At 38.4% G+C, this 27,849-nt stretch overlaps 1 protein-coding gene across 1 annotated transcript in view; it reads left to right on the top strand.

Moving 5' to 3' along the window:
• Nucleotides 1-27,849, top strand: part of pigg (phosphatidylinositol glycan anchor biosynthesis class G (EMM blood group)) — a 144,851-nt gene that overhangs the window by 66,093 nt on the left and 50,909 nt on the right. The window contains exons 8-9 of the mRNA XM_083561579.1: nt 5,812-6,096; nt 19,397-19,812. Coding sequence (XP_083417705.1) covers nt 5,812-6,096; nt 19,397-19,812 — 701 coding nt within the window. The remainder of the gene's footprint in view (nt 1-5,811; nt 6,097-19,396; nt 19,813-27,849) is intronic.

The raw sequence follows: 27,849 nt of genomic DNA on the forward strand, positions 1-27,849 counted from the left end.
AAAACAACAGACAATATAAACTGAATGCAGCAAATTTCAGTTTGACTGTTTACAGGCCTTTGATTTTTTTTTTTCTTGCATAGTCATTGAGTAAATGTCTTTTAAGACTAAGCAGAAGTAGTTGCAAGGTCTTTTGCTTTAGACTTTGGACACACACAATGGCACACTCAGCAATATTTCCTATTTTATATAATTTATGGCAGCACAGGTTGTGTGTATATATTTAAGAAGCGCTTTGGCTCGATTTTACACAGTAATTAAAATGATTTGGCTCTGTTCTTCTTCTCAGGTCTTGAGGTGACCCATCAGACAATGTCTACTATTTTATAGTTGATAGAAAGAGAGGCTTTTTCTGGATTGGAGCCAAAGTTGTGCCAAGAAGTTAGAGGTTTGTAGGTTTCAAAGCTTCACATCTGACTGGCATTGCTTTGTTGCTGCAGCATGCTTTTTTTAATGTCAGTGCTCCCAAAAGAGCTGCTTTGTAGAGATGCTCAGCAAGAACTAGGTTCATGCAGCAGTTCACTCAAATGATAACATTTTCCTAGCTCAGGTTATAAGTTTTAAAATTCATTTATGAAGAAAATGTTCATAAACCCAACAGTCAATAAATTTCTATGTAATAGTAACCTTGTAAAGGAAGTGTTATCAAATAACAATAGAATTAGTCTAATACAATTGTGAAGCTGTGTAAATTGTAAATAAACAGAATGCAATGGTTTGCAAATCTTATAAACACATTTTATTCACATTATAACAGAAAAAAATAAGGTCATTTTTAATTTGATAGCTGCAACGTGTCCCAAAAAAGTTGGGCCAGGGAAACAAAAGTCTGAAAATGTAGGTTTTACCAAAAAAAAAAAAAAAAAAAAAAAAACAGCTGGAAAAGAATCAGAAAGTAATTGGCAACATGTCTGTATCATGATTTATTATAAAAAGAAGTAGAGAACTAAGAAGTGAGACTGAGCAGAGGTTCTGCAATCTAAAACCACATCTAAAAGTTGTGGAACAATTTCAAAATAGTGTTTATCATTATAAATTTGCAATGACTTTAAATATTATTGTTATCTATAGAACATAATATCTTAAAAATATTTTAAGAACCTGGAGAAATCTTGCTGCGTAACAGATCAATATTGTATTCCCATGCTCTTCTGTAATGAAAGTCAATGCATGGGCCCAGAAAAATCTTCAGAAATCATTGTCTGTGAATACAGTTTGCTGTGACATTGACAAATTCAGATTAAAGCTCTGTTATGCAAAGAAGAAGCCATATGTGAACATGTTTCAGAATTGCCATTGGGCCAAAGCTTATTCAAAATTAAATAAGGCACAGTGGCAAACTATTCGGTGGTCAAACACATCAAAATGTAAACTTTTTTTGAAGAACTTGGGTGCTGTGAACTCTGATCATGCGGCTTGTTATCGGTGCATAGGCGCTACCAATACTGAGGTACATTGCATCGAGAAAGTATTCAGACAAAAGCTTTACTTTTTCCACATTTTGTTATGATACAGCCTTATTCCAATGTTTCCTCAAAATTCTACAAACAATATCCCATTATGACAATGTAAAAGTATTTGTTTGTAGACCTCAGATACGGGATTGTATCTAGGCACAGATCTGGGCAAAGATAAGACAGACAAATTTCTGCAGCAATAAAGATCCCAATAAGCACAGTGGCCTCCATCATCCTTAAATGGAAGAAGTTTGGAACACCAGGACTCTTTCTAGAGCGGACCAACCGGCCAAACTGAGCGATCGGGGGAGAAGGGCCTTAGTCAGGGAGGTGACCATGAACCCAGTGGTCACTCTGAAAGAGCTCCAGCGTTTCTCTGTGGAGAGAGGAGAACTTTCCAGTAGGACAACCATCTCTGCAGCACTCCACCAATCAGGTCTATGTGGTAGAGTGGCCAGACAGAAGCCACTCCTCAGTAAAAGGCACATGACATCCCACCTGGAGTTTGCCAAAAGCACCTGAAGGACTCTCAGATCATAAAAAACAACAATTGAACTCTTTGGACTGAATGACAAGTGTCATGTCTGGGCGAAACCAGGCACCGCTCAGTATATTGCCAATATCAGCAGCATCATGCTGTTTGGATGCTTTTCAGAGGCAGGTACTGGGAGACTAGTCAGGATTGAGGGAAAGATTAATGCAACAATGTAAAAAGACATCCTTGATGGAAACCTGCTTCAGAGTGCTCAGGCTGGGATGATGGATCATCTTCCAACAGGACAATGACCCTAAGCAGACAGCCAAGATAACTAAGGAGTGACTACAGGACAACTCTTAGAATGTCCTTGAGTGGCCCAGGCAGAGACCAGACTTGAACCCGATTGAACATCTCTGGAGAGATCTGAAAATGGCTGTGCACCGGCACCCCCCCCCATTTAACCTGATTGGAAGAAAGATCCAAAGAACAATAGGAGAAACTACCCAAAATAGGTGTGCCAACTTGTTGCACAATACTCAGAAAGACTTGAGACTGTAATTGGTGCCAAAGGTGCTTCAACAAAGTATTGAGAAAAGGCTGTGAACATAAATCTCCATAAAAACAATTCCCTGTAAGTTTTTTGGTCTATCGTGCTATCTGCGAGAGACTGGGAGAATCAGCGAAACAAATTAGTTATGTGGCAAATGCAATTCCGCGATAAGGCGGGGGCGCGAGATTCGAACCGCGGTAAAGGGGGGATTACTGTAAATAGGATTAATTATGGTTTTTATTTTTTATAAATTAACAAAGGTTTCAAACAAACTTATCTCACATTGTCATTATGGGGTTTTGTTTGTAGACAGAATTTAGAGGAAAATAATGAATTCAATCTATTTTGGAATATGGCTGCAACATAACAAAATGTGGAAATAGTGAAGCGCTGTGAATACTTTCTGAATGCACTGTACATCCAGACAATTGCTTTTTTGTTTAGGGAGGGCCTTGCGTACTGCTGCCTCTTGCATAATAACTCCATCTATTACACCACCAATAGTCTGGGTGCTAAACTGGCCTGCCTGCAATCCAGACCTTTTACCAACTAAAACCATTTGGTGCATCATGAAACGAAAAATACGACAAAGAAGACCCAGGAATGTTGAGCTAGTCTACAGCAGCTGGAAGAGGGGTGCATAGTGGTAAAAATGGCCCTTTTTCTTTTACGTGTTGCAGCCATTGAATTAAAAATTACCTAATTTTTTCCTTCAGATGGTAAATTTTCCCAGCTTAAATATTTGCATAGATGCTAATATGTTATATTGTGAATAAAATATGTTTTGGGAGGTTTTCATTCCTTTTTAACATTTTACACAGTGTCTTTTTTTAGAATTGAGTTTGTTCTACATTTTCATATCCATATTAAACAAATATTCTGAATAATCATCTCTGATGCAAAAGTATATACAGTCTTGTATGTTTTAACCAGATTAATAACGTATAACTTATTTTTAATTATTGGCAATCTAGAAACCCCAGGAGCAGTTGAGGGTTCACAGCTACTGTATGCTCAGCAGTCTTTTTCCATTAATTACTTTCATGTGGGTGTGAGCAAACTACCAGAAATAATGCATGCACAGTTAGAGAAAAAAAAATACCACATTCATTAATGTTCTACATTTAGGTATGTACAAAATCATTTACCAAAATCTTAGACACTGTTCTGTCATGGTAATTTTAGCTACTTCTTTATTTATATTTTTTGCAAGCATCGAAATCATAAAAAATACAGCAGTTGACTGACTGGAAATAATAAAAATCTGCACACATATCTGGTTGAGAACAATTATGTACTTAAGTGATGTAGCTGAGGTTGAGGAACTGTCAGACTTCGCTGACTATGCTGACAATGTGGGCAGTTCTATATTTCTACCTCAGGCTTTTTTTCCCCCAGTGTTTTTGCCGGCATTTTGATATGGTTTGCATTTAATTTAAAAGGAAAAACCCTCTTGTACTGCTTACTATAAGGTTTTGGCTATGCAGTCCCATACACAGCAATCTGTGATGCCCTGTGTGTTTGGGCACTTTTCTATCATAGCCAGCATTAACTTATTTAGTAATTTTTGCTACAATAGCACTTCTACTTGATTCAACCATACAGTCCAGCCTTTGCTATCCAAACACATCAGTGAACATTGAGGGCCCATGACCCTGTCATTGGATCACCAGTTGTCAATCCTTGGACCATCTTTGTTAGGTACAAACCACTGCAAACCATGAACATCCCAAAATCCTTCTATTTTGGGGATGCACAGTTTGGCTGCCTGTCAAAGTCACTTAGATCTTTATGGGTTTTTTTTAGTTTTCTGTTCTTCTAACTTTGAGAACTGACTGTTCACTTGTTGCTAAATATATTCCACCTCCTGACAAGTGCCATTATTTCACAATAATATACACACATCTTTCTAGGATGCCCACTCCTTGGAAGAGGAGTGGGCATAAATAATTTAATTATTTATTCCCCCCACATCTCCCAATTGTTGATAATGGCCTGGTTGTTTTTTGAAATCTTTTCCAAGAGTCTAAATTGATTTTTTGTCTTCTGTCATCTGAAAACGAACAGTGACTTGATTAGCACCATTTGACATCAACACTTTGAGAAGATCTAGACAATTTTGCAGCTTATTTGCAGTGACCTTAATTGCCATTTGTTCAACAACGGTATAGTAAATTATATTTAATTTAAACATGCACTATACCAATAATTCCAGTTGCTGGCTAAATGAAAACTCATTCTAGCTTGGCCCAACTAATGATTCCCCCAGAAAAGCATTATTCCCAGCCTACACCTCTAGATTTGACTCATGTATGCAGTTGAAGGAATGTGTAGGCGTTCACTTGGTATTTCTAAACACACTTTAACAATGGGGTAGGTGTGAGACTGACAGGCTATGTGCAGAAACATTTAGCCTGTGGATCAGGCCTTGGGATTAGGCAGAAAATTGGTAGGGGAAGATATGGTAATTAGACTTGCCTATTAATGTGTCAAGGGCAACGCCACAGACAGGCATGTTGGCCTTGTTTGAATATTGCTTCATTCTAATCAGCAGGTTCAGTCTAGCAGGGTTGCTGATCACACTGACCATATCAGTGTCACAGTCCAATGTGAGCAGAATTTTGTACAGGGTTGGACAAATCACTAAACCAGGTACTCGGGACAGATTTGGTATCCAGGCTTTTACTTTTGTATTCATTGCTACCCAGATAGATATGTTAAAAAAAAGGGAATAAGAAAATTAAAAAATACCAATATTTGTTTTATATGTTGCTATGTTTAAACAATTTTTTTTTCATGGTGGTACGATAAACTATACCTTATTTATACAATTATTGTGCAAAAAGAGCTTCATTGAGGCATGCTTTGCCAATTTTGGTTTTAAAGAACTTGAATGGCCTTCACAGAGCCCTGACCACAACCTCACTAAACAGATGAGGAATGAACTGGATCTCAGTTGAAACATCAGTGCCTGATATTATTAATGATCTTGTGACTGAATGGAAAAAAAATCCCCACAGTCAGGATCCAAAATATAAAGTTTTCACAAAAGTGTACAGGTACACTTAACACTAAAGCATATAGATGTAATGGGTAGGTGTCAACAGAGTTATAGTCAAACACTATGTACGAAGAAAAAACAAAAAAAAAATCAATCCTGTATTATATTTTGTGCAGTTTCTGACTATTTAAACATCTGTCACATATTTAAATGTACTGTCATATTTATTAGGGAAGTACAGAAATAGTGTGTAAATGTTTGAATTTATTTTCTCATATGTTCCATACAATGTAGATCTAATTACTGGGTCTTTATCTTATTGCAGCTTCTGGCGATGCTGTTGTTGGCCATGCCAGAGGCTCTGAGTGGCGCTGCATGTGTGGATGTTCCCCTGGCAACCACCTTCCTCTCTCTACCCTTTTACCTCCTTGTCCTGCTGGGTTTCTCTGTTCATGTGATGGTGTGCACTTCGTCCGAGGCCTCCTGCTACTTCTGCTCACTGCCCTGGATCTTGGCCTTTGCCGGCATCGTCTTCTCCTCAGCCCTGTTTTGTTCTCTGGTGTCCATGGCAGCCAGACATGCACACAAAGCCGATAACAAGCTGACCAAGGTGAGCAAGACAGTATAAAAGGAGGAAAGGCATAAAGGATTGGGGTTATTAGTTTTAATCTGTTTAGGGTTTGGTTTGCATTATTTGTGTTCCAAAAACTGCAATTGTTCGTCATTTAAAGCAAATGATAAATTAAAGGTCCAGTGCAAGTTCTTTCTCTCCTGAATTAGTCCAAGGCTTTGTTTTTACCAATAAGTAACTCACCAGTAGAGTCCAATGTAATAAATTATACCACAAATTATCTTGGAAAACTGATCATAAGATTCATATGTGCTTTTTGAACATTCTATTTCACATTTAGTCCCAGTTGTTTTGATAATAAACTCCAGTCTTGAGTGTGGTTATGGTTGCATTTCTTAATTTAACATTATCTATCTATCTATCTATCTATCTATCTATCTATCTATCTATCTATCTATCTATCTATCTATCTATCTATCTATCTATCTATCTATCTATCTATCTATCTATATATATATATATATATATATATATATATATATATATATATATACAGTGAGGAAAATAAGTATTTGAACAGCCTGCTATTTTGCAAGTTCTCCCACTTAGAAATCATGGAGGGGTCTAAAATTGTCATCGTAGGTGCATGTCCACTGTGAGAGACATAATCTAAAAAAAAAATCCAGAAATCACAATATATGATTTTTAAACTATTTATTTGTATGATACAGCTGCAAATAAGTATTTGAACACCTGTCTATCAGCTAGAATTCTGATGCTCAAAGACCTGTTAGTCTGCCTTTAAAATGTCCACCTCCACTACATTTATTATCCTGAATTAGATGCACCTGTTTGAGGTCGTTAGCTGCATAAAGACACCTGTCCACCCCATACAATCAGTAAGAATCCAACTACTAACATGGCCAAGACCAAAGAGCTGTCCAAAGACACTAGAGACAAAATTGTACACCTCCACAAGGCTGGAAAGAGCTACGGGGAAATTGCCAAGCAGCTTGGTGAAAAAAGGTCCACTGTTGGAGCAATAATTAGAAAATGGAAGAAGCTAAACATGACTGTCAATCTCCCTCGGACTGGGGCTCCATGCAAGATCTCACCTCGGGGGGTCTCGATGATCCTAAGGAAGGTGAGAAATCAGCCCAGAACTACACGGGAGGAGCTGGTCAATGACCTTAAAAGAGCTGGGACCACCGTTTCCAAGGTTACTGTTGGTAATACACTAAGATGTCATGGTTTGAAATCATGCATGGCACGGAAGGTTCTCCTGCTTAAACCAACACATGTCCAGGCACGTCTTAAGTTTGCCAATGACCATTTGGATGATCCAGAGGAGTCATGGGAGAAAGTCATGTGGTCAGATGAGACCAAAATAGAACTTTTGGGTCATAATTCCACTGAACGTGTTTGGAGGACGAAGAATGATGAGTACCATCCCAAGAACACCATCCCTACTGTGAAGCATGGGGGTGGTAGCATCATGCTTTGGGGGTGTTTTTCTGCACATGGGACAGGCCGACTGCACTGTATTAAGGAGAGGATGACCGGGGCCATGTATTGCGAGATTTTGGGGAACAACCTCCTTCCCTCAGTTAGAGCATTGAAGATGGGTCGAGGCTGGGTCTTCCAACATGACAATGACCCGAAGCACACAGCCAGGATAACCAAGGAGTGGCTCTGTAAGAAGCATATCACGGTTCTGGCGTGGCCTAGCCAGTCTCCAGACCTAAACCCAATAGAGAATCTTTGGAGGGAGCTCAAACTCCGTGTTTCTCAGCGACAGGCCAGAAACCTGACTGATCTAGAGAAGATCTGTGTGGAGGAGTGGGCCAAAATTCCTCCTGCAGTGTGTGCAAACCTGGTGAAAAACTACAGGAAACGTTTGACCTCTGTAATTGCAAACAAAGGCTACTGTACCAAATATTAACATTGACTTTCTCAGGTGTTCAAATACTTATTTGCAGCTGTATCATACAAATAAATAGTTTAAAAATCATACATTGTGATTTCTGGATTTTTTTTTTTAGATTATGTCTCTCACAATGGACATGCACCTACGATGACAATTTCAGACCCCTCCATAATTTCTAAGTGGGAGAACTTGCAAAATAGCAGGGTGTTCAAATACTTATTTTCCTCACTGTTTATATATATATATATATATATATATATATATATATATATATATATATATATATATATATATATATATATATATATATATATATATATATATATAAATTCATGGTTTGGTGGGAACTTTGGTTTTTAAATCACTTTTTGGTTAAATGTTTTTGTACAGTTAGGGGGAACAAATGCAAAACATAAAATTGCTTGTAGTTTTTTATTAAGACATTTTTTTAACCAATATTAAATGAAATGTTTGCTTGGTTAATTATATCTAAAATAATAATTTATATGATAGAATAAAAAAATAGAAATAAAGAAATTTAATTGAATAAATACACTTTCTTATATCTTATATATATATTAAATTGTCACAAATTTAACTGATTAAATACAATTAAATAAAGGGAAAAAAAATATTAAATAGTTTACATTTGTTAGACCCCATTTGGATAATACAGGTGCGTGTTTGTGTGTGTGTGTGTGTGTGTGTGTGTGTGTGTGTGTGTGTGTGTGTGTGTGTGTGTGTGTGTGTGTGTGTGTGTGTTTTGCATTTAAATATTTAATTTTCCAAAGATATGATGTACTCAACTGTTCTACTTGACCAATGTCTTCATTCCGCTCATCCTTCGTTCATTTACTCCTTCGCTGAAGCTGGACATTCGCTGGAAGAGATATGAATTCTTTAGTGTTTTCATGCATGCACAAAAAAAAACCAAATCTTGTTTCTGGTATGGAGTGAGTAGTCACAGTGACACCCCTAGCATTGTTGTGTATGTTTTCAGTTTATTAATAATAATAATAATAATAATAATAATAATAATAATAATAATAATAATAATAACAATAAAAATACTAATAAACATGTATTGAAAGTTCGAGGCAGAGACTAAACAAACTTGCAGTTTACCACTTAATATGTTCCTAAGGGAATTTAGACCTACCTACCCACCTACCCACCTACCTACCTACCTACCTACCTACCTACCTACCTACCTACCCACCCAACCCACCCACCTACCTTCCTTCCTTCCTTCCTTCCTTCCTTCCTTCCTTCCTTCCTTCCTTCCTTCCTTCCTTCCTTCCTTCCTTCGAACCACTGCTGTAATGACAAAGAAGTGTATGATCATTATAAACATATATATATATACAGTGAGGAAAAATAGGTATTTGAACACCCTGCTGAGGGGTCTGAAATTGTCATCGTAGTTGCATGTCCACTGTTAGAGACATAATCTAAAAAAAATCCAGAAATCACAATGTATGATATTTTTTTTTAACTATTTATTTGTATGATAAAGCTGCAAAAAAGTATTTAAACACCTGAAAAAGTCAATGTTAATATTTTATACAGGAGCCTTTGTTTGCAATTACAGAGGTCAAACGTTTCCTGTAGATTTTCACCAGGTTTGCACACACTGCAGGAGGGATTTTGGTCCACTCCTCCACACAGATCTTCTCCAGATCAGTCAGGTTTCTGGCCCGTCGCTGAGAAACACGGAGTTTGAGCTCCCTCCAAAGATTCTCTATTGGGTTTAGGTCTGGAGACTGGCTAGGCCACGCCAGAACCGTGATATGCTTCTTACAGAGCCACTCCTTGGTTATCCTGGCTGTGTGCTTCGGGTCATTGTCATATTGGAAGACCCAGCCTCGACCCATCTTCAATGCTCTAACTGAGGGAAGGAGGTTGTTCCCCAAAATCTCGCAATGCATGGCCCCGGTCATCCTCTCCTTAATACAGTGCAGTCGCCCTGTCCCATGTGCAGAAAAACACCCCCAAAGCATGATGCTACCACCCCCCATGCTTCACAGTAGGGATGATGTTCTTGGGATGGTACTCATCATTCTTCTTCCTCCAAACACGTTTAGTGGAATTATGACCCAAAAGTTCTATTTTGGTCTTATCTGACCACATGACTTTCTCCCATGACTCCTCTGGATCATCCAAATGGTCATTGGCAAACTTAAGACGTGCCTGGACATGTGCTGGTTTAAGCAGGGAAACCTTCATGATTTCAAACCATGACGTCTTGCACCTACGATGACAATTTCAGACCCCTCCATGATTTCTAACTGGGAGAACTTGCAAAATAGCAGGGTGTTCAAATACTTATTTTCCTCACTGTGTGTGTGTATATATATATATATATATATATATATATATATATATATATATATATATATATATATATATATATATATATATATATATATATATGTTTATAATGATCATACACTTCTTTGTCATTACAGCAGTGGTTCATAGGTACAAGTTCTGTTGAGTTCATTGCCTCTAATACAGAGGCTTCCGTTTTAGACGTTAGTTCTTCTACAGTGTAAGCTAATAGCGAGGTCCTGTCCTATAGTTTTGTGTGTGAAGAAGAAGAGTTGTGTTTCAGTTTGCTCTGCTCTGGTTATAAAGCAGGCTTGGTTTGCCTGGTAATTGGTTCACCTTTTGATCTGTAGTAAGTTGCAACACTTTATAGCTACATAGCCTTTTTTCCCCCACCTTTTGCAAGCTTTCCAGTGCCACCACTTCTTTTTTAAATGTAAAGGTCTTATTAAATAGCTGTTCCTTCCCCCTTTGAATAGGCTACCTTAAGAAAAATGTTCTCTGCTGAACCTTTATTGTTAGAGGGACAGTGATAATAATGTTACCCTGCCTAGAATCAGTGAACAGATTCAATTAAAATTAATTACCGCTTCCAAAGATGAGGAGCGATTTCTGTCTGTCTCCAATCTTTTTTCCATTGAACTGTTTTCTGTGCCTCCTTTCTGTGTCTTTTCAAGATTTTATGGAAAATGTAATGTAAAGAGTTGAGCCGCTTACGAGCATAGTTCAGAAAGATCGGTGTTTATATAAAAATGTCAGAATGAAGTAAGTTTAAAATGCATGCTGTATGAGTATTAATGATCTAGCTCATCATGATTTTTGAAGGTCATTTTCACTCTGACTGAAAGCTGGCTAGAACATTGATGACTCACCAAGTTTTTCTTTTTTTACATCCTAAACTGAACAGAGAAGTGTCAGATGAAATTAATTGGCATGGTGACAAAAAAATGAAAAGCAGCTCACAAATATAATTTATGTTTGATTATTTAAATGGACATTGCACATTAACTTGATGGAAATAATCAAGCAGGGACATATAAGTTAACATTGAATGCCATTTTTCTTATATGCCTTCAGCCTGCTTTGATTAAGGCTTTAAAGAAAATACTGTGAAACACATCTAAGTGGGCTTTTTATACATTTATTGTTTATTTATAGTACCCTAATCAATTTTATAGTCTTTAATTAGGTGAAGACCTAGTTTTTGTCTAGTTTTGTTTGGCTGGTTTACTGTAAGATTCACTACTGCATATGGTTCACTATTTAATTTATTTTTTTTTTTTTTTTTTTTGAGAGATTGTGTGTTACAGAAAAAAAAGCCAGGATCCTGTTTTTTGAGCCATAACAGTGTAAATAAGTACTTCTATGCATTTTAAAAACACAAATGCAATATATAGTATATAATGTAATATAATATTTACAGTTGAGGCCAAAGATTTACGTACACCGATTCTGTTGTGTAGATAGTCAGTCAGTCAGTCATATTCACACATTTCATGTTACTACACATTTCTTTTGGTGAGTCATTTGGGGCCGAATATCAGAGGTCATTTTAAAACAATACATTAATCCCTCGCCTATCGCGGGGGTTTACGTTCCAGACCCCTTTCAACCATACTACCTAAATACAGCGTAATCCCGCAATACAGCGGAAAAATTAAAAAAACAAAATTAGATAAGTTCCATGTAAAAACCAGCGTTACAGTGAGACCACAAAAGCTGACCCTCGATGTGGCGAGGGATTATTGTATGTTAGCGACCAATTTATTTTGGCTTTGATTTACTATATCAGCCTTCCAGCAACTCTTTTTTTTCTAAAGAGTGACCTGCCTCTCTAAATCTTCTAAAAGATCCCAGAAATTTACATAATGACTTTTTGATTGGTCACTTGTCATAATTAGAGGTTAATTGGAAGGTGAGTGGCTTTAGCAGGTCCCATTTTTAAAGATAGTGTTTTCCCTTTTCTATGAAGAATCTAGGCAACTAAACCAGGCCCACAGAAACTAAACTGGCAAACTAAGACGTTCCAGACTGAGCATCAAAATTTTGGTCAGATAAACTATTTGTACTTAATGATCAACTGTACGAACTATGTATGGAGGAGGAAAGATGAGCCTTTTGTTCTTAAGAATGTCATCACAGCTGTGAAGCATGGAGGTGGGAGCATTATGTTTTGGGAGTGTTTTGTTGAAACATTAAATCTTGTAACTGAATCCAAAAGAAAATTTTTAGACTGAAAAAAAGAAAAAAAAAAAAAAGAAAAACATGCCTAAAGCAAGGGGACTGACAAACCTGACAAAGTTGCACCATATTTGTCAGGAGGAGTAAACAAATATTCCAGCAAATATTCAGGGACGCTTGAAAAAGCTTTTTGATTTACACTAAGCCACTAAAGATCTAGTGAATAAAAGCTGAAATTAGTCTATTTTGTAGATTAATTAGATACAGTGATTCAATTAACATGGAAAATGTGAAATGTTTGGAGTCATGTAATACTGTGTAAGGTTGATAAAAGATGACTTTTTGGATCCTGAGACCATAATGAATGTTGAATCCTCTCACTGCAGTTTATTAGAAAAACTACAGTATACTAATGCCAGGTAGGGCTTTGGTTTGCTCTCAATACAGGTTTAATGTTCATGACATGGATTCCACAGGATTCTGGCTCTTGTTGACCTGATTGCATTATCAATTTCTGCAGATAATTTAAGTTTGAACTTTTATTTTGTAAATCTTCTCTTTTACCACATGCCATAGTGGATAGAGATCAAAGTATTAAGCTCATTGGCTTGTTCATAAAACCAGAATTTGTGGACCTGGAGGGATGCTCATCATCTGTAACGATGCTCAAATAATGCCTCAAGAACACATTCCCCACACTCTTACATCACCACCATGAGCCTGGACTGTTGACTTAAGATAGATTTGGTCTATAAATTCATGTTGTTGTCATTGAATTCTGTGCTTCAGCAGAAGTTGAGACCGATTGATATTTTTCTAGTCTTTAACTGTCCAGTTATGGTAAGTCTGTACCAAATGCAGTCCCAGCTTTCTGTTTTTGACAGAGGAGAGGACTATAGTGGAATCTGCTGTGCTGATTCTGTGGTGGGAATTACCTCAGTGTTTGACGTAATGCGCCTTCTAAGATGCTTTTCTGTTCACCACAATTGTACAAAGTGGTTATTTATGTTATTGTGCCTTCTGATTAGCTTATATGAATTTGGCCGGTTGCTCGCATGTTCTACTTGTTTCACATGATTACACAATTACCTGAATGAGCAGGGGTTCTTGATAAAGTGCTTAGTGGGTGTATGTTCACAGCATAAGTATATATGCTCATGAATTTGTGTATATGAGTGAGTACAGCTTGAAAGAATTCTGATGTAGCGTGTGCTATTATTAGCACTGAAATAACTTGCAGTGGGTGTGTTGTGTAATGTGTATGTTGAACAGCATTCATTATGGTTTTTTTGTTTGTTTAATTACAATTTTCTTTTCTTTGCTTATTTGATCTTGCCAGCATTGCTGATTGTGATTTCTGTTTGGCCCAAAAGACAAACCAGTTTAACAGACAACTCCTTTAAAACGGTGTACCTGACTGCTGCTAGTTAATCTAATAAATATACAGTGCCTGTCAAAAGTTTGGTAACACCTAGTCTTTTAAGCAAATACTGTGTAACTTTAGCTGGCTGCCTGTTTTCTTGACATCTGCAATTATCATTAAAAACAATACAAATGTTGATTTACACACATTTCTTTACCTTGCATTCTCAGATGCGTTATTTTATTAAATTCTTTTTTTATACAAAAAGAAACCACCATGCATGAGTGAATTTGTTCATAGGAGAAATCCTCCATTTACTTCTCAACAAGCAGCCACTATAATCCTTAAAATGGATAAATTAAAGATTAAAATCAATATGTGGCTTTTGCATTTTTTAAAAGTACATCTTTATACAATAATAATTTGAATTAGGGTTTTTTTATATAATATATAATAAGCAAAACATCTAATAAAAAAAAAAAAATTCTTACATGTCCTGATTGATCGATTATCAAAATAATCGTAAAACACATGAATTGGACAGTAAATGCCTGGAAGAAAGTTTTGTGGACAGACCAGTCCAATTTTGACGTTTTTGGCTGTAACAGAAAAACTTATGTAAGACAGAGAACAGGAGAGTGGATGGCAGCAGGCTACCTCACCCACATAGTCACACATAGAGGTGGAACTTAATTTTTTTAGGCTTTTTTGGAGCAAGAAAGGTTGGTGGCTTATTTTGGGTAAAAGAAATACAAATTGCAATTCCATTTGGACTGCAGCTTTCTGGAACCCAGTTCGTCAGACAAGACAATAAACCTCTGGGATGAACTGGATGGTGAAGTCTAAATGAAATACAAACACGATTCCAAAAAAGTTGGGACAATATACAAATTGTGTATAAAAAAGGAATGCAATAATTTACAAATCTCATAAACTTATATTTTATTCGCAATAGAATATAGATAACATAGCAAATGTTGAAAGTAAAATATTTTGAATTCATGAGAGCTACACATTTCAAAAAAGTTGGGACAGGTAGCAAGAGAGGCTGGAAAAGTAAATTGTACATATAAGGAACAGATGGAGGACCAATTTGCAACTTATTAGGTCAGTTGGCAACATGATTAGGTATAAAAAAGAGTAAAACAGTGTCTCAGAAGTCAAGATGGGCAGAGGATCACCCATTCCCCCATAACTGCGGTGAAAAATAGTGGAGCAATATCAGAAAGGAGTTTCTCAGAGAAAAATTGCAAAGAGTTTGAAGTATCATCATCTACAGTGCATAATATCATCCAAAGATTCAGAGAAACTGGAACAATCTCTTTGCGTAAGGTTCAAGACCGGAAAACCATACTGGATGCCCGTGATCTTCGGGCCCTTAGATGGCACATACAGGAATGCTACTGTAATGGAAATCACAACATGGGCTCAGGAATACTTCTAGAAAACATTGTCAGTGAACACAATCCACCGTGCCTTCCGCCGTCACCGGCCAAAACTCTATAGGTCAAAAAAAGAAGCCGTATCTAAATATGATCCAGAAGCACAGGTGTTTTCTCTGGGCCATGGCTCATTTAAAATGAACTGTGGCAAAGTGGAAAACTGTTCTGTGGTCAGACGAATCAAAATTTTAAGTACTTTTTGGAAAACTGGGATGCCGTGTCATCCGGACTAAAGAGGATAAGGACAAACCAAGTTGTTATCAGCGCTCAGTTCAGAAGCCTGCATCTCTGATGATACGGGGTTGCATGAGTGCGTGTGGCATGGACAGCTTACACATCTGGAAAGGCACCATCAATGCTGAAAGGTATATCTAAGTTCTAGAACAACATACGCTCCCATCCAGACGTCGTCTCTTTCGGGTAAGACCTTGTATTTTCCAACATGACAATGCCAGACCACATACTGCATCAATTACAACATTATGGCTGCGTAGAAGGAAGATCCGGGTACTGAAATGGCCAGCCTGCAGTCCAGATCTTACTAAAATAAACAGGTCAAAATAACAACCTTGGAACTAGACTCCAGTAACTATCATGTATGAGAAACATGAATGATATGTGTCAAGCTTGAAATGATACACACACACAGAAACAGAAATAGGGGTGCTTATAGGGGTAACAAGGAACAGGTTTGAGTGATCCGTGAGACATGTGACATGCAGGTGCTGGTGGACGAATGTAGTATAGTGGCAGTTTTGGCATAACCGTGACATTTACACACTTTTTCACAACTAGGGAGAATTTATTGTGTGCTTTTCACGTGTTTTGGAAAGACGAATAATATCGGAGAAAACCCAGGCATGCAGAGAAAGAGAGCGAGAGAGTTAGCATCGGGACAACATAGTAAGGAGGTCTTCTTTAGTCTAGGAAAAACATTTCTAATAATCCTTGAGTCTTTATTGTCTTGTAGGGAAACCTCCAGTTATTTGGAGATACAGGTTTTGATAAGTTGCTGGTGATGGGAAGTGCTCCAAATAACAAACCGAAACAATTATCAGAGGGATTGTTTTACTCATAGGATGCACTGAATTAGCATATAAATAAAAAATCTTTTTTTTTATTTTATTTTTTATTCTTATTTTAGCCCCACCATGATTTCTTCTTATTTTGAGATCAAAAACCATAACCAACAGAGACCAAAACAAAGAGAAACTTACTCTGGCAAATATAATCTCCAAATGGATGGTTTCCAGAGAGTTTGCAGCTTTATGGATGCAAATATTCTAGTAGAGGTGAATCAAGCATGACTCGAAAGAAAGAAAGGGGGACAGAGAGAAAGAGTGAGAGGGAGGAAGAAAAGGGAAGGAGGGGGCGGCGCTGTTTTTTCCTTCCCCTCTCCCTGATTGTACACAAATGTCAGTGTGGGGTGTTGGTTACAATTCATTTTCCCCCCAACTAAGTTTTTCTCAGTGCTACTCTAGTTGATGGATGGGGGTCCGTTGGTCATTGCACTGAGACCCTGTCACAGCCCACAGGAGCAGGATGTCCCTATGGTAACTGGAGTCATGGCTACTGGTTTTTGTATATATCATGATGCTCAGGCATCAGAAGTAACTAACTAGGGTTTTATTAGCACACAAGGGAAGACAGACTGTGGATGTGTGTTTCTTGAACATATCACAGATGCAGGAAGAAGGGTCCGGGGTATTTTTATTACTTAGAATTTTTTCAATATTTTAGCTATTCTCTAGAAAAACACTGCAAATGTATGTTTTGAAGAATCCTTAAAATCATAGCAATGATTAACAGGCTACATTATGCTGTTTATGTTGTTTAAAGAAACTTCTCCTGTGCTATTTAATCCACAGCAGTAGCGTGTGTTGTAAACTCTCTTGTGGGGAAATTTTTACTGTTGTAGGTCTGGCATGCAGTGGGCAAAATCCGTGTGGTATGTTTGTCCACTTTTTATTGCTTAGCCCTTTAAACATTGCTCCCATTAGTTGTTTAATAACAAAATGACAGAAGCACTGTAGCATGCCTGTGTGTGTGTGTGTGTGTGTGTGTGTGTGTGTGTGTGTGTGTGTGTGTGTGTGTGTGTGTGTGTGTGTTTGTTTAGCCCACAGCCTTCTTAATAAATATGTGACTTTTATAATGCATTTATTATTCTATTATTATTACAGTTACTGCTTCAAAGATCTCCACATGACTGAATGGAAGATATTAACTTCCCATTGCTTAACCAATAGTGATTAGTTCATTGCTTATAAAAGAAGTGATTTATGTTTTGTTTCATGGTAGAGCTAAACATGTGTGCCTCTGGGCATTTTTAATTCATTTCCTGTTTTTTTTCTTTTTTTAAGAGAAAAGAAATAACAAAAAATCTTGAAATATTTTGTGAAAAATTATTCTGACATAACAAATAAGTCTTTAATTCTAGTTTCTGATCCAATGAGCTGTATTTCTTTCGGCTTCTCCCATCAGGGGTCGCCACAGGGGATCATCCGCATGTTTGATCCAATGAGCTACTTAAAGATAAATATTTAAATATATTTAAAAAATTATTTTAATAATAATAATGTAACTTGCAAATGATATGCATTTATTAATATTATCATTAGTAGTAGTAGTATTCATTCATTTCATTCATTCATTTTCTCCCGCTTATCCGTAATTCGGGTCGCGGGGGCAGCAGTCTAAGCAGGCCCCCGCCTTCGACTGCTGCCCAATCCTCACAGCACCGTCCCTTACGGTCCCTCCTGCAGGTGGTGAGCCCACGGGAAGGCGGCCCCACGTCACTCCGACGTCACGGACCTTGATATTTCCCCCGTAAGGGACCCCCTGGAGCATAGAGGGTTAAGGGCCTTGCTCAAGGGCCCAAGAGTGGCAGCTTGGCGATACCGGGGCTTGAACCCCAGACCTTCCGATCGGCAACCAAGCGCCTTAACCGCTGGAGCCACCACTCCCCCTAGTAGTAGTATTTCTATTCCTAATTATAATTATTCATTTTAATATAACATTAGTTATACCAATAATTATTATTTTTAAAATGTATTTATCTACTTTATAATATAACATTTTCATTTTAAATATTATTAATAGTGTTTAATATACTTTTTAATATAAACATTTATTAATTAATTATTTATTATACATTTTACATAATATACATATTTAATATATATTTATTAATTAATAAATATTCATACTCATATTGATTTATTGATATTTATGTCGCCTTCACTATATATCATTTCTAGAATGTATTACAAATCACACTTGTATCATATCCGAACTGCATCCAGCTGCTGTTTCTACATATACTTTTATTTCATACCATGTCTGCTGAAGCTGAAACACACAGTTGTGTGTGCTGAATGTATTGGGTTGCGACCAAACTTTGGGAAATCTTCTTATTTGTTTATAGACATAATATGTTGATTAAAATGCTTTGATTGAACAGAACAATTTATTAATTCATTACATAAATGCATGTTATCATATACATAAATGATGTTATTTGTAGCAAGAAGCTTCAAAGTTAGCTTTGAAAACAACTACTATGAAACAATTTTTAATAACTACATTTATCATCTCAGCTACGGTATTTTAAGTACTTGGATCAGTTTACTAAAATATTTTGCTGGATTTACACCCAGTCTGTGTTTAACTTACAATTATGTATAGTATAAGCATGAGGTTTCTCAAATAGTTGTTTTTTTTCCTCCATAGTGTTCAGGGCAGGAACTTGGTTCTGGTTCAATTGAACCTAACAGGTATTTGGTTAAGCCTCCTCCTTTCACAACAGCATTCTGCACTGCAGGAATCTTGCCGCTGATTTCAGTGTGGCTTATTTGGCACAGAGTACATTTTACACTTGCCTGCATTCCAGGCTCTTAACACCTTTATTCCTATGATTTAATTTAAAGTCCTTTAATTAGTTCCCAGCACAGCCTAACACGGCTGAGAGCTCGATTGAGAGAGGAGCTATCACAGACACACAGTCAGCGGGTGTGAGTGTGCATGTAATAGGTGATACTTTTTACATCTCTCTCTCTCTCTCTCTCTCTCTCTCTCTCTCTCTCTCTCTCTCTCTCTCAGACCTCTTCCAGAGAGTGGAATCTGTCTGAACTGGATGTCCTGCTCCTGGTTGGCACACTTGGCCACACTCTAAGCTTGGCCTCCAGCAGCTTTGTAGAAGAGGAACACCAGACCTGGTACTTCCTGCTCAACACTCTGTGTCTGGCTGTCTTCCAAGATGTCTGCAGAAAGTACTTTAGAGAAAAGAGATGCCCCGGTGAAGAAGAGGATGAAAGCCTTTTCCTGCCTTCTACCATGGAGGAAAAAGGTGCATCTTTCTCTCCGGTAGCTGAGCTTGGCGTCAGCGCAAACTCAGAGAAGTGGTTAGCACTGGCCACACCACTCCTCACTCTGGCATGCTGCCGAATGCTCAGGTCTCTCAACCAGACTGGGGTACAGTGGGCACATATTCCTGACCTGAGCCACTGGCTCAACAGGTAAGAAAGAATCGAAATGCTATGTAGATAAGGTATTAATGCATGATATTTCAGACTCCCATACCCTTATCCAGTTCTATTTTAAGTTTTTCTCATTTATACAGCTGAGCAGATGAGAGTAAAGGGCCTTGCTTAAAGGCCTAGAAATGGCAAGTTGGTTGTGTGCTGGAAATTTTACCTCTCAACCTTCTAATCTAAAGTCCAGTATCTTATCCACTACTGTGTATTTGGAATTTGCGGGCAGGGTACAGAGTCACCCATGAGCATAGAGAGTTACGAGACTTGCTCAGGGTCAAGAGCAAGTGACAGCTTAGCAGTGCTGGGGCTTGAGTCTTTTAACCTTCTGATTAGTATCTCAGAGCCTTATCTGTTGAATCAGCACTGCTCAGATTTATCTCTAATGTCATATAACGCTGTCGCACGATTGTTTTACATTTATTTAAACATTATCAGCATATATATCAACAGACACAGGATGGGAATTGGTAAATCTTGCGTGGAAGTGACACGAAAGAAAACATTTAAGACTTCAACACATAGCACTCCACCATTAGTTGTCACCCAAAAGAGGATGGGTTCCCCTTTTGAGTCTGGTTCCTCTCAAGGTTTCTTCCTCATAACATCTAAGGGAGTTTTTCCTTGCCACAGTCGCCATGGCTGCTCATCAGGGATAAATGCACACCATTCACCTTAATTGTTAAATTCTTTAAAGCTGCTTTGATACAATGTTGTGGAAAGCGCTATAGAAATAAACTTGACTTGACTTGACTTAGTTGGAAAAATGGTAAAACTGTTAATCCATATGTCTGTCCAAGATTTCTATTGGCACGATCTCTCAAGAATGAGTGGCGCAATGTTTGTAGGGTTTATAAGGAAATATCATCATATCCAGCAGATGAACAGATTAAATTTTGTGGTCCATCACTGTTTGTCATACAAAGATGTTACTTACATGCTTATGCTCAGAAACTCATGTCTTATTTTCTGTCTATCTACGAGTTTTGCCATCACTTAAGCCATATGTCCATCTGTGTGTTCACTATATAATTCTTAACAGATGAACTAATCAGATTCCCAAACAAAGTCAAATGGCTGGAATAGCTTTTGTACAAAGCCTCCTTCTTGGTTGTTATACAGAGATGTTATGTACATGTTCTTGATCAAGAAAAGGTAATGCCTATTGGCTATTTATAATTATTTCCATTCAATCATCTTTCTGTCAGTCAGTTATTCTATCCATCCATCTATTCATCCATCGATCCATCCAGGATAATTTTATTGTATTTTAGGAATTGATCTAAACAGGGACAGACAGACAGATCGATCAGGTCACTTTATTACAGGGAGAAGTACACAAATTACAGAAGAAAAGAGTAGTGTTTGATTTTGTTTAAAATAGATTAGATTTTAGAACTAATCTAAACAGACTCACAGTAAGGTCAAATGTCTAAAACTGTTTTTTGAAATGGCGTCCTTTTTTTAATTTAAGTAGATTTTATAGGTCATTTTGTTATACAAATTTGTAACTGTGACTGAAGTTGTTTGCTGCAAAATAATTCCTGTCTATGCAATTGCCATCAAGTTCCAATTTCTTGATAGTTTAGAGAGTGAAAAAAAAAATTATTGTGGGTTAAAACACAGCTGGTGATAGAGAAGATGAACTCCAAGTTTCTCATTTAATAATTTGTTATATGTACGATGCACATAGTACAGGCCAGTGGTATAGGGTAAAAGTTCATCAACCAAACAAAGTAATGTTATGTTGGTTTGTTATGCTGTTTTAGAGAAAACTCATTTTAGATGCTAGTAAGCAGCTTTATTACTATATTTGTTTATTATTAATCCTAATCTCATTGTTGGCCCTGTCTCGTTGCATTAAAAAAACTCTCAAAAGTCTATTTTTAACTGACTAAGCATCTGTCAGGCTGATCGACAGGACGCGGAAGCGGAAATAACTCAATCATGGTTTATTCAGTCAGTTCAACAAAAAAATACTCACAGTTGCCGTGGCGAGAAAACAAACAAAGAATATCCGCTCGAGACGAGTAATCCAAAACGGAACTTAGAGTTCGAAAACGAAAGTAAACTGCAACAGCAAAGAGTAATGCGCACATGGACACAGAGTCTGGAAACAGAACCAGCGGGCAGGCTGGCGGTCGCGGGAACAGGAGATGACCAGCATGACAATTCAAGAACCGACAGCCTGTGACTCGAGAACGTGAGTTTATATAGTCTAGTCCTTAACGAGCCACAGCTGTCGGTGATCCTGGCAGGCAAAGTATAACGAGGAACCATGACAGCTACTGAGGGGGGCGTGGCAGGGTGAATGTCTGACAGCAACCGAGGGAGGCATGGCAGGGGAATCCCTGACAGCATCAGACAGACTAAACAGCATCAGCTCCAGTATAAATTTGGGTTGTCAGTTTGAGGGACCGATACTCATTTAGAGAAAGCTTTAAAGCTGAAATCGTAACTCCAGAGAATCGTACGCTGTCCAAATTGGGTCGTATATTTAAGCTTTTTCACATTTAAGACTTCTGAAAACCTGCTTCTGGGTTCAATTATACATTTTTCATCGTGAGGAAAAGGCAAGTTGTTTGGGGAAAGCCCAGTGAACCTTTATTGCACCATCGAATTAATGCATTTGTACTTATTTAAAGTGGATAAACTGGAATCAGAGTCTGCTTAAAGCTTCTCGAATACTTGAAGTGAGTAGTATGTGATTACCATGTTTGTCTGTGTGTAATTACTGCATATGTGTGTGTGTGTGTGTGTGTGTGTGTGTGTGTGTGTGTGTGTGTGTGTGTGTGTGTGTGTGTGTGTGTGTGTGTGTAGGGGATGATTGATAGTAACCAAATATCCTCACAAGGGGAAGAATATCTATCTTACAAGAACATTTGACTAGTCCCCAAACTAAACGGTTATCTTTCTGTTAGCTGTTAGAATAGTGTTAATGATCTGCGTTAATAAGTAATGTGAATGGAGGGTCTTCATTTATCATGTTGAAAACAAATACATTTATTTTTAAATACGTGTTTTTACTCAAGACTTTCACGAAAATCCTGTTGGTACTGAGGACGTCCGAGTTTGCAAACATTTTTGTGTAAAGAGATGAATGTATTATGTACATAAGTACAGTACTTATGAGTGGGTGCAATTTTATATAACGTTTAAATAACTGACTCACGCACCAACGTAATGAAAATTGAAAATATATAGGCAAATAATATAAAGGCAATTTACACCAGGCATACTTTTAAGACAAAAGTAATGCAGCTGTATGAAAGGAGGACACATTGTGGCTCCGAATGTTTATAAGTCAGTTCCACTTGGCATCTTCTTTACTAAGTGACTATAAAAGTGACCAATTTGTTCGGTCTCAATCTGTTACCCGTACACTCCCTTATGCAGTGTGTCATCATTGCCGTCTTCACGAATACATCAGGATTCCTTATTGCACATCTCCTCTTGCTTTTATTTCTCTTCATCACATCATCGGAAAGCGTTCATCGAAAGTGTAAGAGAGGCCAAAGAGCACATCAGTGAGAGATATTTCTGGCTGACAGTTGTGAGATGCTAAAACAGTTCACATCGCAGTTTTCCCTGTGTGATGTACTTAGCACCTGTGATCAACGCACTGTATATATCCCCATCCCCCTTTTCTTTTCATTTCACCTAATTCACATCAGATTTATTTTCGGTAATTTGTCTCCGGATTTGCTGTAAAAAAGAAAAAGAAAAAAAAGATTGTTGCTGTAGATTTAAGTCCTGTGAGAAATCCATTTTCTTTCACAGTTAAGCCGCCAATTCATGCCTTCTGTAAGCTTTAGCTTTTTACAGATTTTTGTCAGCAGCATTACATGCTAATAAGCTGTGGCGTGAACACACTCGGCACTTTTTACGGCTGATTGAGATTCATTGAGGGCCATGAAAGCATTTACAAATATACATATTTAAAGTATATAAATGTGGTGCAAGGATAATAGGACGCATGTGTGGAGGACAAAATGATTATAGAGAAGGAAAGAAAATGTCAGGACTTGCAACACTAAGGCATGACACAAGATTGTATGGCAAATGTGAAGTGTAAGTGCGTGCTGATTTGAACGCAAACGCACACGCACATGCAAGAAACATCCGCTTTTCTTTTGCAAACACTGAGCCACGCTTACTGAATGGCGTTAGATTTTATCTAGCGGAAACCTGGAAAATTTATATAAATATATATATATACATTATATATACATTATATAAATATATAATGTTGCACTAACTTAGCGTGTCTAAAAAAAGCCTGGGCTGAGCCCATCCTCTCTCTGCACTTAGTGATAAATAACCATGATTGCGCTCATTATAAATCCAGACTTGTTACAGCAGGATGATGGACAGATGCTGGACTCTGCGATGGGTAGCGGGGGGTCAACAAAGGGGAGAGACGTGACATGGAGCTTTCTTTACCGGGTCTGACTACTTTCTCTCATTACAGAAAGAATGAATCAGAGCAGGTACTAAGACCCCCGGAGCCTATCTCATGATTCACGCTGTGAAAGGATATTAATGCTCGTTAGAACAGAGGAACCGGAAGGTGTGTGCACGGCCAAGAACGTGTACATGCGCCTGCGCATTGCAAACGTGGATGTGTTTGCCTGTGTGTGTATGTCTGTGTGTGTGTCTTGTTAACCATAGTGTGTAATTTGCAGACATTCTGTATCATTGAGTTCATTAGAGACAAGTTGTTGCTGTCAGTCAAAAGACACTAGACAGTCTAACTGTCAAAGGCAAATATGCCTGCGCTTTTCGTGTTTCTGAATGTACTGTATCTGTACCAGACTCACAGTGGTACAAACGAGTAGAGGGAAAAAAAAAATTAAACGACTATATTAGCGTATATATCAGGGGTTGTCTATTGTAAAGGAACTCAACGTAGTTTAGCAGCTCAATCGAGTATGGTGGAACTGATCGATATAAAAAACTAAAAATAGTTTGCTAACTGTAATCTTTTAAATATAAATCTTTGTGGCTTCTGAAGTAAAAAAAAAAAAAAGATTTGCATTGTGTCTATTTATGTAAATTATATAGTTGAAGGCAGGTCATTGAGAAAGGACCTCCATAAGTTTTTTTGTTATTATTGATTTCAATTTCATTTACTCTTTTTATTCTCTAAGTGTTCAATTAAAGGTCAGCAGCGAAAGCAGATTGTTTGAGATGATCAGACAGAGAAGCATGTGCTCCTTCACCACATTTAGAAACTCTGATCTGCTTATAATCCATGGCACTAATTAAAAGTGGATAATGTGAAGCACCAATGCATAAGCACTTCAACATAACCTTTTCATATGGCCATTTTTTTAAAAAGATTTTTTAATAGTTATTTCAAGCTAAATAACCAATGAAATGTAATAACTGTAATTATTCAGTCATGCTATTTTGCTAATCTGGACTTTGGTAAGCCATTAAGCCAATAAAATTTTTGCTGAACAAATTATACTTTTAGTTCTTATACTTATAAACCCAGCCATTAGGGGGGCACAAGCTAGTGTACTCTTAGTGCCGGTCCCAAGCCCGGGTAAATGGGGAGGGTTGCGTTAGGAAGGGCATCCAGCGTAAAACATGTGCCAAATCAAATATGCGGATCACAAATGAGAATTTCATACCGGATCGGTCGAGGCCCGGGTTAACAACGACCGCCACAGGTATCGTTAGCCGACAGGGTACCGGTGGAAATTGGGCTACTGTTGGCCGAAGGAGGAGAAGGAGAGGAGGAAGGCGTCTACAGAGACGGCAGGAAAAGGAGCAGTGTAGGAGAGTAGAGGTTCGGGTTGGTACTTTAAATGTTGGTACTATGACGGGTAAAGGGAGAGAGATAGCTGATATGATGGAGAGGAGAAAGGTAGATGTGTTGTGTGTTCAGGAGACCAAGTGGAAAGGGAGTAAGGCCAGGAACATTGGAGGTGGGTTTAAACTGTTTTATCATGGTGTGGATGGGAAGAGAAATGGTGTAGGGGTGATTCTGAAAGAAGCATACAGTAAGAGTGTAGTGGAGGTGAAGAGAGTTTCTGATAGGGTGATGATCGTGAAGGTGGAAGTTGAAGGGATGATGATAAATGTCATCAGTGCCTATGCTCCACAAGTTGGCTGTGAGATGGAGGAGAAAGAAAGATTCTGGAGTGAATTAGATGAAGTGGTAGATGGTGTACCTAGGAAAGAACGATTGGTGATTGGGGCAGACTTTAATGGGCATGTAGGTGAAGGGAACAGAGGTGATGAGGAGGTGATGGGTAGGTATGGTTTTAAGGAGAGGAATGTGGAAGGGCAGATGGTGGTAGATTTTGCTAAAAGGATGGAAATGGCAGTGGTGAACACGTATTTTAAGAAGAAGGAGGATCATAGGGTGACGTTTAAGAGTGGAGGAAGGTGCACACAGGTGGATTATCTTCTGTGTAGGAGATGCAACCTGAAGGAGATTGGAGACTGTAAGGTGTTGGCAGGGGACAGTGTAGCTAGACAGCATCGGATGGTGGTCTGTAGGATGGTTTTGGAGGTGAAGAAGAAGAGGAGGAAAGTAAGGTTTGAAAGAAGAATAAGATGGTGGAAACTGAAGGAGGAAGAGTGTAGTGTGAGGTTCAGGGAAGAGGTCAGACAGGGGCTTGGTGGTGGTGAAGAGGTGCCGGATGATTGGGCAACTACTGCAGGAGTGATGAGGGAGGCAGCTAGAAAAGTACTTGGTGTGACATCTGGAAATAGAAAGCAAGACAAGGAGACGTGGTGGTGGAATGAGGAAGTGCAGGAGAGCATTAGGGGAAAGAGATTGGCAAAACAGAAGTGGAATCGACAGAGTGATGAGAAGAGTAGGCAGGAGTACAAGGAGATGCGGCAGCAGGTTAAAAGGGATGTGGCGAAAGCCAAGGAAAAGGCATATGAGGAACTGTATAAGAGGTTGGACACTAAGGAAGGAGAAAAGGATTTATACCGATTGGCCAGGCAGAGGGACCGAGCTGGGAAGGATGTACTGCAAGTTAGAGCAATAAAGGATGGAGAGGGAAATGTGTTGACTAGTGAGGAGAGTGTGTTGAGAAGATGGAGGGAGTATTTTGAGCAGCTGATGAATGAGGAAAATCAGAGAGAGAGAAGGTTGGAGGATGTGGAGTTGGTGAAGCAGGATGTAGATAGGATTAGTAAGGAGGAAGTGAGAGCAGCGATTAAGAGGATGAAGAATGGAAAGTCGGTTGGACCAGATGACATACCGGTAGAAGCGTTTAGATGTTTAGGAGAGATGGCAGTGGAGTTTTTAACCAGATTGTTTAACAGGATTCTGGAAGGGGAGAGGATGCCTGAGGAATGGAGAAGGAGTGTGCTGGTACCGATCTTTAAGCATAAGGGAGATGTGCAGACCTGCAGTAACTACAGGGGAATTAAGTTGATCAGTCACACCATGAAGTTATGGGAAAGAGTAGTGGAAGCCAGGCTGAGAGAAGAGGTGACCATCTGTGAGCAACAGTATGGTTTCATGCCGAGGAAGAGCACCACAGATGCCTTATTTGCTTTGAGGATGTTGATGGAGAAGTATAGAGAAGGACAGAAGGAGCTGCATTGTGTATTTGTGGATTTAGAGAAAGCGTACGACAGGGTGCCGAGAGAGGAGTTGTGGTATTGTATGAGGAAGTCAGGTGTGTCAGAGAAGTATGTGAGGGTGGTGCAGGACATGTATGAGGACAGTGTGACGGCAGTAAAGTGTACAGTAGGTACGACAGACTGGTTCAGGGTGAAGGTTGGACTGCATCAAGGATCGGCCCTGAGCCCTTTCCTGTTTGCAGTGGTGATGGACAGGTTGACGGACGAGGTCAGACAGTAGTCTCCCTGGACTATGAAGTTTGCAGATGATATTGTGATTTGTGGTGAGAGTAGAGAGCAGGTTGAGAAGAGCCTGGAGAGGTGGAGATATGCGCTGGAGAGAAGGGGAATGAAAGTCAGTAGGAGTAAGACAGAGTACATGTGTGTGAATGAGAGGGAGGGCAGTGGAGTGATGCGGTTGCAGGG

Source organism: Silurus aristotelis (assembly GCF_946808225.1).
Source record: "Silurus aristotelis genome assembly, chromosome: 14".
Lineage (NCBI taxonomy): Eukaryota > Metazoa > Chordata > Actinopteri > Siluriformes > Siluridae > Silurus > Silurus aristotelis.